We start from the raw sequence: 11,849 nt of genomic DNA on the forward strand, positions 1-11,849 counted from the left end.
CCAAGCGTGGGAACTGTCTCAACAAATCCCTAGTCCATCACGGCAAACGCGGGAACTGCCTCAACAAACCCCTGGTCCACCAGCAGAGCATCAATCTACTTCATCAACATTCAGTACCTTCCCAACGGCCTTTTTCTAAGCCTTAACAAAAATAACGTTCATTTCTTTATTGATCACTTACCATGATATCTCTCAAACCTTGGTTTGCTTGCTATCAGGTAAGTAACAAGTGAAGAGGGACAACTGTGAACAGCTATTTTTGTCCAGCCTAGAAAAAGCCCAAAAACTTATAAAAAAAAAAGAAAAACAATAAAGTAACTTCATTTTATTTATTTTGGTATTTTTTGATATTTTAATGAATAAAAATAATAAAACTATTTTTATGAACTTTTATAATTATTTTAGAAATTATTAAATTAAAGAAATTAAATATAACAAAATAAAATAATATCAAGTTCCTAAATCTAAATGATTAGGTTAACTAAAAATTCAAAAATATTAATAAATAAATCTAGTTCCTAAAACTAAATGATTAGGTTAACTAAAAATTGAAAAATAATAATAATAAACAAATCTAGTTCCTAAATCTAAGAGATTAAGTTAATTAAAAAGTCAAAAGAATAATAACAAACAAATGTAGCTCATAAATCTAAGTGATTGGGTTAACCGAAAATTCAAAATAATAATTGATAAATTAATGTTGTTAGGGTTCGTGAACTCAAGTGGTTAGGTTGACCAAATGTTCAAAACTAAAATAAATTAAGAAAATGATTTTAGGAAATAAAATTTTTGAATTAAGAATGAGCAACTATGAGCCCGTACTCTTTTTCTAAAAAGAGAGAGGAAAAAATATTTTTTTGTTATTTATTTACTATGATTTTTCAAAAAATTTAATATTAAATGTATAGGAAATAATTAATTTTATTTTAGTCCATATTTTATCAAAAAAATTTCGGAGTAATTTAAATAATTAAATAATCAAATACATTAACAACCTAATTTAAACTCGAAAAAAGAATAATAGAAAAATTATTAAAATAATTTGAAAAGATATGGTCAAATCAGTTTGTTTAGTTCCCTAAAATTAAGATATTAAATTTATCCAAATTTGAATTTTTGTTAACCAAAATTTCGGGATTCGGTGGTTGAAAGTCCAATATAAATAAAGCTCATGGTGAACATAAAAATGACACTGTGAACACTGAGGATACTCTACCAAAATCATTCTGTCACACTCAAAGAAAAATGTAAAAACATTCATAGCCATATTATCCAGTGCAAACGCACACATAGTTGTGTCGAGCACTCGCCCCATCCTCAAATCTCAATCATTGCATCTGCGTAATTCTTCCCTCCTCACTTTAACTAGAAACTAGTCCGATCAAAGGACGAAACACGTCCTAACACGATGCACTGTGCTGCACCAGAACGCTGCTCTCACAGAAGCGCATGATCTAGTCTGTGCAAGAGCACGCTCCATCCCGTGCACGCTTCTAGTCCACCATCCAGCATGCGTCACGTGTCGAGGTGCAGTAAGACTCCATACTCTCTTCCACACATGATCAAACAAATTTATTTCTTTTATTTCTTTTTTGTAGTATATTTATATCTGTATTTGCATATCATAATAACATTTAACAAATAAAAAAATGTTATTTTTTTGTATGATATCTGTAAACACTCAATTTTTATCAGGGTAATTTGGTTTTCAAAAAAAATAATAACAATAAAATAACAAATTGCTGAGTAAATAGTAATAAGTGAAAAGATTAAAAGGGGGTGACCAGTTGGGGTTGCTGAAGCCCATTCAGATTAGGTTTTCTAACCTAATCCCCTTTATAAACCTGGTTTTTAGAAACAAGGGGGGAGATTCATATTTAAAAAACAAAGGAGGCAACCCTAGCTTTTGAAAGAGAAAAGGACACACTTAGAAAGAAAAAAAAACACTTGATAATAAAAGAAGGGAGAATAAAAAAACAAAGGGATCATCTTCTTCAACTTCTTCATCTTCTTCATTTTCCACAAGCACTAAAGAGGTACATTTCTAACATTTCTTCTTATTTGTCTCATTCTTCTTTCTTTGTTATTATGATGTGTGTATGTTGTCTAGTAATTGTGTTTGAAAACTAATTTTGTTGTTGAACATCTCACAATGTTATTAATCCTAAACCCCTTAATTAATTTAACCCTAAACCCTAAATTGATTCTACCCTAAACCTCAAATTGATTTTACCCTAAATTCCCAAAATGATTTTCCCTGAACCCCAAATTGATTTTAACCTAATTCCCCAAATTAATTTTACCCTAATCCCAATTTAATTTTAAAACCTAGTCCCTAAATTAATTTAACCCTAAACCCCCAAGCCAATCTCAAATCCCTAACCCAAAAATCCCTAAATTCCCTTTTATGTTTGGATTTCACGTGTTTTTTGGGTTATGTAACTTTGCCTTCATTTCTTATTTTGTTTATTTTTTTTATTGTAATTCGTTTTTTATTTATTTATTGCATTATTATTTCTGTTTTTATTTATTTATTTACTTAATTTGTTTGTGTTTTTTTTTCTTTCATAAATTAGTAATAGGTTTGTCTACATGTAAATGGAATATAAAATTACTTAATTAAAACAATGTGTAACCCATTATAGACTCAGTGTCTTGTCGCGTTACCTTATGTTGTAAATTCATTTTAATTAATTTTTTTAAAAAGCAATATGAGGTAACCTACTATAGACCTAGTGTCTTGTCGCGTTACCTTATGTTGTAAATTCATTTCAATTAATTTTTTTAAAGCGATATGAGCTAATCCACTATAGACCTAGTGTTTTGTCGCATTACCTTATGTTGTAAAATTCATTTCAATTAATTTTTAAAAGCGATATAAGGTAACCCACTATAGACTTTGTGTCTTGTCGTGTTACCCCATGTTGTAAATTCTCTTTAATAAAATTTTTTAAAAGAAATGTGAGATAACTCACTTTAGATCTAGTTTTTTGTCGCGTTACCTCATGTTGTAAATTCTCTTTAATAATATTTTTTAAAAGCAATGTGAGGTAATCCATTATAGACCTAGTGTCTTGTCGCGCTACTTCATGTTGTGAATTTCATAATAAAAAAATAAAATAAAAATATATCACTAATAAAACTTATTTTCAAAAGAACTACGTAGCCTTGATTTCTCTATTGCGGCATGAGATACGTAGGAGCAGATTTCCCTGTCAGGCACCAAAAATAAAGAAATGTTTTTTGTCTTCTTTATTTTGTTTAATAATGTGATGGTAAAATTAATATTTGAATAAATATTCACATAATTGATCTAGGTACCATTTTTATAACGAACGGTATGAGGTGTCTAATACCTTCCTCATTCATAACCGACTTCCGAACTTAATTTATTTGTACGAGCATACCAAACTTTTTTTAAAAAATTGATTTTTCATGTTTTCCCTCTAAAAGACATCGATGACGACTCTATTGTATTTAAATTAATATTTCTCCTCGCACCTACAAAAGTGAGGTAGGGACAATATCTAAAAGAGACTAGTCTATAAATAAAAATTATTTTTTTGAATAAATAAATATTATATACTTTTTTTGGATATTACCAATAACTAAAAATCAACAAAGTCCATTTTATGTAGCAATAAACTAACAATCTTTTTTAAGAATTTTATTTTTTATTTTTCTTTCTAATTTCATAATCACATTAGTAAAAAAAAATGTTAATAACAAAAATTATTTTCAATAAAAAATTGAACATTTTTTTTATAAATAAAACATGACAACAAGTACTTTTCAAAAAAATAAAATAATTTTGAAAATTAATCAAAGATGGAGAGAAGGTCGCCTTGGAGGCCTATATCTTCTCAAATCATCTTCGAAAGGTCCTGCTACGCCTTTTTTTTCAACCGATTAAATCTCAAAATTGATTAAATTATGTTTTCTTAATTAAACAAATAAAAAATATTAACCATATAAAAAACTTTTTTTCACCAAAAAATAAACATGCAAAATAAACATTATTTATTAAAAAAATATATTTTCTTTAATTAAAATAAACTCAACCGACAAACCTTTTTCTACCTAAAGAACTACGTTAACTTTGATTTCCTTAATAGGGATACGTAGGACCAGGGTCAACCTTGTCAGACACAATAATAAAAATAAATATTTTCATATTTTTAATAATTAATTAATTAATCAGACAATTTAATAATAATAATAATAATAAAGGCATATATTTTAATGAAGGGTACCGCTGAAGGCGGACGGGTATAGTGCTAATATCTTCCCTACCTTGTAACCGACTCCCGAATCTGGATATCAAAATTCCAAAAGTCCAAGGGTAACTCTAAACAAAGTCATGCAGTCGAAAATTGGGATCATGCAATCGAAAATCGGGGTGGGTGAATTGAGTAGGTAACTAATCTATTAATTAAGGAGCATGTCGATTATATAAGCAGAGGCCACTCAAAAATAATCTGATTCTCTTATATCACAAGTCAAAAAGTTGAGAGAAACATGAACTTTAAATTACCAAATTACAGTCATTTCGTGTTATTTCTGCTTTTTTAGGTCGGGTGAAAGAAAATTGCTTATTATGCGTGTGATACAAGATAACCCTTTTTTACTGGTAGACTTTTATTCTGGAACTATAATTTTTTTATTGGTAAAAATTAATATATTAGTAATTGTTTTGGGTGAGACTCAAACTCATAATCTCTTGTACTTTATTCGTTAAGCACATTCATCTTAATCATTAGATCATCTTATAAACTCCTTCTGGAACTATAATTGGTTATTGAAGGTGGTGATGCCAAATGAAAGTGATTTACATTAAGTAATGTATATGACTATAGACATAATTGTAATGAAAATTATGTTTTTAGCCATATACCTTACTTGAAATAGATCTTTAATTTCACTATTTAAAATAATGATCTTAAACACATTTAAACATTACATGTGTGACCTAAAATTCCTTACATTCAAGTGGTACAAGTTATATTGAATGTTTCAAAATATATAAGAATGAGATAGATACAATGACATTGGTGCAACTTAATATAACCTACGTGCAACTTAATATAACCTAGGTGCAACAACCTTAATGACATTGGTCGTAGATTATGCAGTCTAAACAAGTTTAAAGAAATTTCATTTGATTGAAATAATACTAATGCCATGATGAAATGCAATTTGTTAATTATTGAGCGAGTAAGAAAATCAAATGACATATACCAAATAATTTAGAAAAGTATTATCTCGCGTTTTTGTCAGGGAGTGACTGAAGACCATAAAGAAAAGCTCATGGGACCCTTGTTTTGTTTTGCTTACGGACTCAAGGTAGATGGAATTTGACTTTGGCACAGGGGGAAATTAAGTTATGACAAAAAAAGTGTTTTACACCAACAAGAACATCATTTGATGAACATGAGATACTATGGAATACTCCACATAAACACACACGAATTTAATCAATTAATGTACATTATGTTTGGCAAGGTTGCTAAGAAACTTATAAATCAGCAAAGGCACTTATTTGGGAAAAAAAATCAGATGTTTGTGTTTTAAAGTGAACTTATAAATCAATGATGTGACTTATAAGTTCATAATTGATAAGTCGCTTAGAAGGATTTGTGACTTATAAGTCAAAGACTTATTTTACTTGACATCTACTAGCTAGCTTATAAGTCAGTCCTATTAAACAATTCTCTTTTACCAAATAGCTTATTATTTATTTTTTGAAAGTGAAAAATTATATTAACTGAGGAACCAAATTACACCAGAAGAAACAGTAAAAAAATAAATAAATAAATAAATAAACCTAAGACTAAAACCACACACTAATAGGGACAAAACAGAAAAAACAACACCAACAAAATAGAAAGGGGAAGACTAACAATAACACTCCAAATAAAGAATTGGATTAGAGATCCACTCAAACCAAGACATATTTGCCCCATTAATTTTGTCGCTGATCCATAACGAATATTTGAATTTAATCTCATCCAGCATCTCCCCCATACATGTTAAGTGCCAGAATGCTAATGAAATATCTATAAACTTGGGGCACTTAATGCTCATTTATGCTGTAATTGCGTAAGATTCATGATAACTTAGTTAATCTTGTTATGTGTAGGAAATTTTATGTGTTTATGTTGTTTCAGGAGAAGAAATAAGAAAAAAAGAGAAAAAAGAAAAGATTGGTGCTTCTGAACACTGCAAGTCTCACCCAAGCGAGGAGAGGGTCGCTCAAGCCACAAATAGGAGGAAAATCACACAAAAAAACTGTTGTCCATCGCCCAAGCGAGGGACTGTCGCCCAAACGACAATTGGAGCTAAAAAGCCCCTTGTTACCTACCTGATCCTCGCCTAGGCGAAGGATCCTCGCCCAAGCGAGGGGTGCCTCGCCCGAGCGAGGTGCTCAGGTCTGAAAGCCTCTTATTTTCTTGCCCAAGCGAGAATCTCTAGCTTGGGTGAGGGCTTGGAAGCTGGAATTGGTATTGGCGGTTTCGGAAGTCAGAAAGCATTATTCCATTCACTTTTCTAAAGCTTTGAGGCACGAAAAACTGAGAGAAAATGAAGGAAAAAATATATAAGTTGTGGGAACGACTCTAAATCGGATTTTCTTATATACTTTCATGATTAGAATGTTGCAATAGCAAGGAGGAGTGATTATACCTTCGTTGTTGGGGTCTGAAATGTAATTTTCTTACCTTGTACTCCTAGATTCAATTGTAATGTAAATGTTATTTGATTTTGGGAAGTTTATCCTGTTTTTAATGCATGAGTTTAATTAACTACTGAATTCTTGTTCTTGAGTTCAAGTTTAATTGGAAAGTTAAATTTGATACCTGATTGGGATTATCTTCCTTCATACATCATTGTTTTAGGAATGAATGATGATATATGAATTGCTTTTACATTGTTTTTTATGCTAGTTAATCAGTCAATTAGCCAAGGAATTGGTAATTGAGTGATTATCTAAGGATTTTACACTCAAAGAATTAATGTAAATGATTTGCCGAAAATGTCCATCAAAATCAGTAACTTCACAAGTTTCTTGGAATTGAACCTATGGATGTTAAAAGGGAAAGATGATGAATTTCGATCCCAACTCTTTTAAATTTGTAGTTAACCTTTTATTTTAATTTAACATTATTACAAAACCATTATCAAATTATCAAACAAATTCGTATAAATAGTTGCTCAATTAATTCTTGTAGGAATTAATGTAAATCCACTATGCTTCCTGAGGACGATATCCCGGTACTTTACCAGACTTTATTACTTGAACGATACGGTGCGTTTGCTGTTCCATAAACATGTAACAAGTTTTTGGCGCCGCTTCCGGGGAGCAATGAGCAATTTACATTAGTTCTTTATAGAATTTGTTGAGTCTTGCATATAGTTATTCTTTAACTCTTTGTAGTATAGTGTAAACTCTTGTGCTAACCTTTGTTGTAGTCTTTTTATTTATGTTTTTGCAAGGTAAATCTAAAGAAGAGCAATTACAATACAATCCAGAGATTGAGAAGTCTGCTAAGAGTAATCGGAAGAAAGCAAAAGAGAAGAGACATCAAGATCCTCAGGAAGCACAGTGTAGCTCTGAACCGGCTATAATTTCTACAATTTCAGAATCTTAGTCAGAGAAGATGGAGAATGTCAATAATGTTGCTGATAATAACCCAAGGCCTAATCCTCCAAGGAGGACATTAGGTGTTTAAGCCATGTTCAAGGTCCTCGACACTACTCTAGTATTATGATTCCACACACCTCCAGGACAGTAGAAATCAAGTCTGCATACCTGAATCTAGTCAGTGCTCATCAGTTCACAGGCAACGATTATGAAGATCCATATGCTCATCTGGATAATTTTTATGAGCTAGTGACTACTATGGGGTATTCTGACACTGATAGGGAAGCTACATATATGATGTTGTTTCCATTTTCCCTCCTTGGAGAAGCTAGGAAATGGCTAAAATCACATCCAACCCAAAGCTTAACCAATTGGAGCGATTTGGAATCAAAGTTCTTGACAATATTTTCCCCTCCGGTGAGGTATGTGCATGCAAAGTTTGAAATTTCAACATTCAGACAAGGTGTTGAGGAAGCTTTTTATGAGGCATGGGAGCGTTTCCAGATGTTGTTGAGGAAATGTCTCAACCATGGGTTTGAAGATGTTGACCAACTAAACACATTTTGTAATGGTTGCCTGTTAGATGGTTCTGGTTCTGCATCCTGCCTCCACCCAAAATTCCGATTCTGGTTCTGGTTTCCCCTCCAACCCTGTGAAAACTGATTGTTGAACGGAGGGTTGTTAGGGAAATTAGCCTGATGAGTTTGATTGTTAACATACTAAATCTCTTCTGCTTGTGTGTTGGTAGGCATTGAGCAATGACCAGTAACATGACCACCCCCACAAAACTCGTAGTGTAGCACCTGTTGATGAACTGAAGGAGTCTGTACCACATTTAGTTATTGAGGCAACTTGGACATTTGCTTTGTGAGTGACTCAATCTGTTATGTCAGAATTTTGTTATGAGCTAGAATGACATCAGAAGTATTCAAGTCCAACACCCCTCTCTTTTGTATTGTCCTTCTATCATGCTGAGCTTGCCGATCTGTAGCAGATAATGCAATAATAATTTTGGTGGCTTGCTCAGCATCCACCGCCATGATGGTGTCACCAGCTGCGACATCCAATATCATCTTAGTCTCTAGCTTCAACCCATTACAAAAAATATCTTAGTCTTTGGAATCCAATATCATCTTATTAGCAAGATCCACATCCACCATTACATGAGAGACATAAAAAGTTGGAAGAGACAATAGAGAAATTCATGCAAGTCTCCATTTCAAACTAGAAAAATATTGATGCTTCTATCAGAAATTTGGAGACTCAGGTGGGTTAGTTGGCTAAGCAAAGGGTAGAATAGAATTCAGAATGACAACAATTCTCCGCCAACACTCAAACCAATCTGAAAGAACATTGCAAATCTATCACTATTAGAAGTGGTAAGGTCATTGGTAAGGGTATTGGTGAGAACTTAGTTGTTGAGGAAGAGGTTCTGAGAGAGACTGAAGCTAGAAAATCAGAGAATGCAATCAAATAGACACAAAAAGGTGAAGTGGTACAAGATGATGAAGGGGTTGCTACTAATGAGGATGATAAAAGGGAGAAAAATGATAAGAGGAAGGGTGACCCACCCTAGTTGAAGGATCTCCCTTATCCAAAGAGACCTTCCAAGAAAGATGAGGAGCAACAATATGCTAGGTTCTTGGATCTATTCAAGAACCTCCATATCAACATTCCTTTCATGGAGGCGATGGAACAAATGCATGTTTATGCTAAATTTATGAAAGACTTATTGACAAAGAAAAGATAGTTTTCGGAAGAGACAATGACCTTAGAAGTTGAGTGCAATGCTATCATTCAGAAGTCTTTACCTGAGAAGACTAAAGATCCGGGTAGCTTCACTATTCCGGTCACTAGTGGTGAATTATCTATGGGAAATGCACTGCTTAATCTAGGTGCCATCATTAATTTGATGCCCATTTCTCTGATGAAGAGTATTGGGGATTTGGAGATCAAGCCTACCAGGATGACCTTGCAACTTGCTAATAGATTTGTCAAGTATCCTTATGGAGTTGCGGAGGATATTTTGGTGAAGGTAGATAGGTTGGTCTTTCCTGTGGATTTTGTGATCATGGATATCGAGGAGGATAAGGAGGTTCCTCTTCTTTTGGATAGACCCTTCATGAAGATTTTCCAGGTTATTATTGATGTTGATGATGGAAAGTTGAAGGTAAGAGTTGAAGACGAGGAGGTTAATTTTAATGTTTTTGAAGCTATGCAGCATTCGAGGGACAAGCAACACTGCTTTTGGGTGGATGTCATTGAGGACTTATTCATGCTCGATGACATTCATTTGAATAATAGTAGTCCCTCGGAGAAGGTATTGAGGGGAGACCTAGAAGGAAACAGTGTGGAGGAGGATAAGATGATCAGGACATGTTTGGCAGAGTTAGATGCACCCTACAAGGTTGTATCTAATCAGAATCGAGTTGAAGAGTTGGGAAAGGAGAAGACATATGAGGCTCCAAAGGTGGAGTTGAAAATACTTCCTTCACATTTGAAGTATGTATTCTTAGAAGAAGGAGGGCAGAAACCGGTAATCAGCAACAGCACCATTTCATGTGATGAAGAACAACTGTTAATTGGGGTGCTGAGGAAGAATGCATTGGCGATAGGATGGACACTGGCTAATTTGCATGGAATCAGTCCATATTATTGCATGCATAAGATCCATATGGAAGAGGATTCCAAACCGGTGGCACAACCTTAGAGGCATCTTAATCCCACTATGAAGGAAGTGGTGAAGAAGGAAGTGATGAAACTATTAGATGCTGAGATGATTTGTCCCATATCTGATAGTAAGTGGGTTAGTCATGTTCACGTGGTCCAAAGAAGGGGGTATGACTATGGTTAGGAATGATAAGGATGAATTGATCCCGACAAGAATAGTCACTAGATGGCGTATGTGCATTGATTACCGGAAACTGAACCAGGCTACTCGCAAAAATCACTTTCCTCTACCATTCATGGACCAAATGATTGAGATATTGGCTGGACAAGAATTTTATTGTTTCCTGGTTGGCTATTCTTGCTATAATCAGATCATTATGGATCCCTAAGACCAGGAAAAAACAACTTTCACTTGTCCTTTTGGTGTCTTCGCATACAGGAAGATGCCATTTGGATTGTGCAATGCACCGTCAACATTTCAAAGGTGCATGTCAGCTATATTTTCTGATCTTGTGGAGTAATGCATTGAGGTTTTTATGGATGACTTATCAGTCTTTGGGTCGTCATTTGAAAGTTGCTTGGCAAATCTGGGCATCATTCTGCAACGATGTGTTGAGACAAACCTGGTACTGAACTGAGAGAAGTGTCACTTCATGGTGACTGGGGGAGTGGTGTTGGGACACAAGATCTCTTCTAGGGGCATCGAAGTTGACAAGGCGAAGATTGAGGTCATCAAGGACCTTCCACTACCACTTAATGTCAAGGGAATTCAGAGTTTCCTTGAGCATGATGGTTTCTATAGAAGGTTTATCAAAGACTTTTCTAAAATAACAAAGCCACTCAATAATCTTCTCAACAAAGATACTATTTTTCAATTTGACGCTGAGTGTGCCATATCTTTTGAAACCTTGAAACAAAAATTGATTTATGCTCATGTTATAGTAGCGCCTAACTGGCATCTTAATTTTGAACTTATGTGTGATACTAGTGACTATGACGTCGACGTGGTACTAGGATAGCGAAAGGCTATAGTTTTCCAAGTTATACACTATGCTAGTAAGGTACTCAATGAGGCATAAGTTAATTATGCCACCACCGAAAAAGAATTACTAGCTATAGTGTATGCCTTGGAAAATTTTAGATCATATTTGATTGGTTCCAAAGTCATAATTTTTACTAATCACGCTGCTATAAAATATTTGCTAACTAAATCGGACTCCAAGCCGAGATTGTTGCGTTAAATTTTATTATTGTAGGAATTCGACTTAGTGGTCAAAGATAAGAAGGGGAGCAAAAATTGTGTAGCATATTATTTGCCGAGACTGGTCAATCAAGAGGAATAATGAGAAAATCAGAGATGGTGGAGGAGTTTCCTGATGAGAAGCTTCTCTTGATTCAGGAAAGGCCATGGTTTGCTGATATGACTAACTTTAAAGCTGCGGAGTTAATTCCCGAAGATTTGTTGTGGCACCAAAAGAAAAGATTCTTGCGAGAGTCCGGTCAGTATATGTGGGACGACCCTCGTCTTTTTTAGACTGGG

At 33.8% G+C, this 11,849-nt stretch overlaps 2 protein-coding genes across 2 annotated transcripts; both read left to right on the forward strand.

Annotated features, from left to right (window-relative positions):
• LOC109330908 lies at nucleotides 9,405-10,349 on the forward strand. The gene has a single exon (XM_019565176.1). It carries the CDS (start codon nucleotides 9,405-9,407, stop codon nucleotides 10,347-10,349), a length of 945 nt encoding a protein of 314 aa, XP_019420721.1.
• On the forward strand, nucleotides 10,963-11,328 carry LOC109330909 (uncharacterized mitochondrial protein AtMg00860-like). The gene has a single exon (XM_019565177.1). The coding sequence runs from the start codon at nucleotides 10,963-10,965 to the stop codon at nucleotides 11,326-11,328; it is 366 nt and encodes a 121-aa protein (XP_019420722.1).

This window comes from Lupinus angustifolius, chromosome LG17 (assembly GCF_001865875.1).
Source record: "Lupinus angustifolius cultivar Tanjil chromosome LG17, LupAngTanjil_v1.0, whole genome shotgun sequence".
Taxonomy (NCBI): domain Eukaryota; kingdom Viridiplantae; phylum Streptophyta; class Magnoliopsida; order Fabales; family Fabaceae; genus Lupinus; species Lupinus angustifolius.

Coding starts and splice junctions, on each gene's coding strand:
- LOC109330908 (XM_019565176.1), top strand. CDS start 9,405: ATGACCTTAGAAGTTGAGTGCAATGCTATCATTCAGAAGTCTTTACCT.
- LOC109330909 (XM_019565177.1), top strand. CDS start 10,963: ATGGTGACTGGGGGAGTGGTGTTGGGACACAAGATCTCTTCTAGGGGC.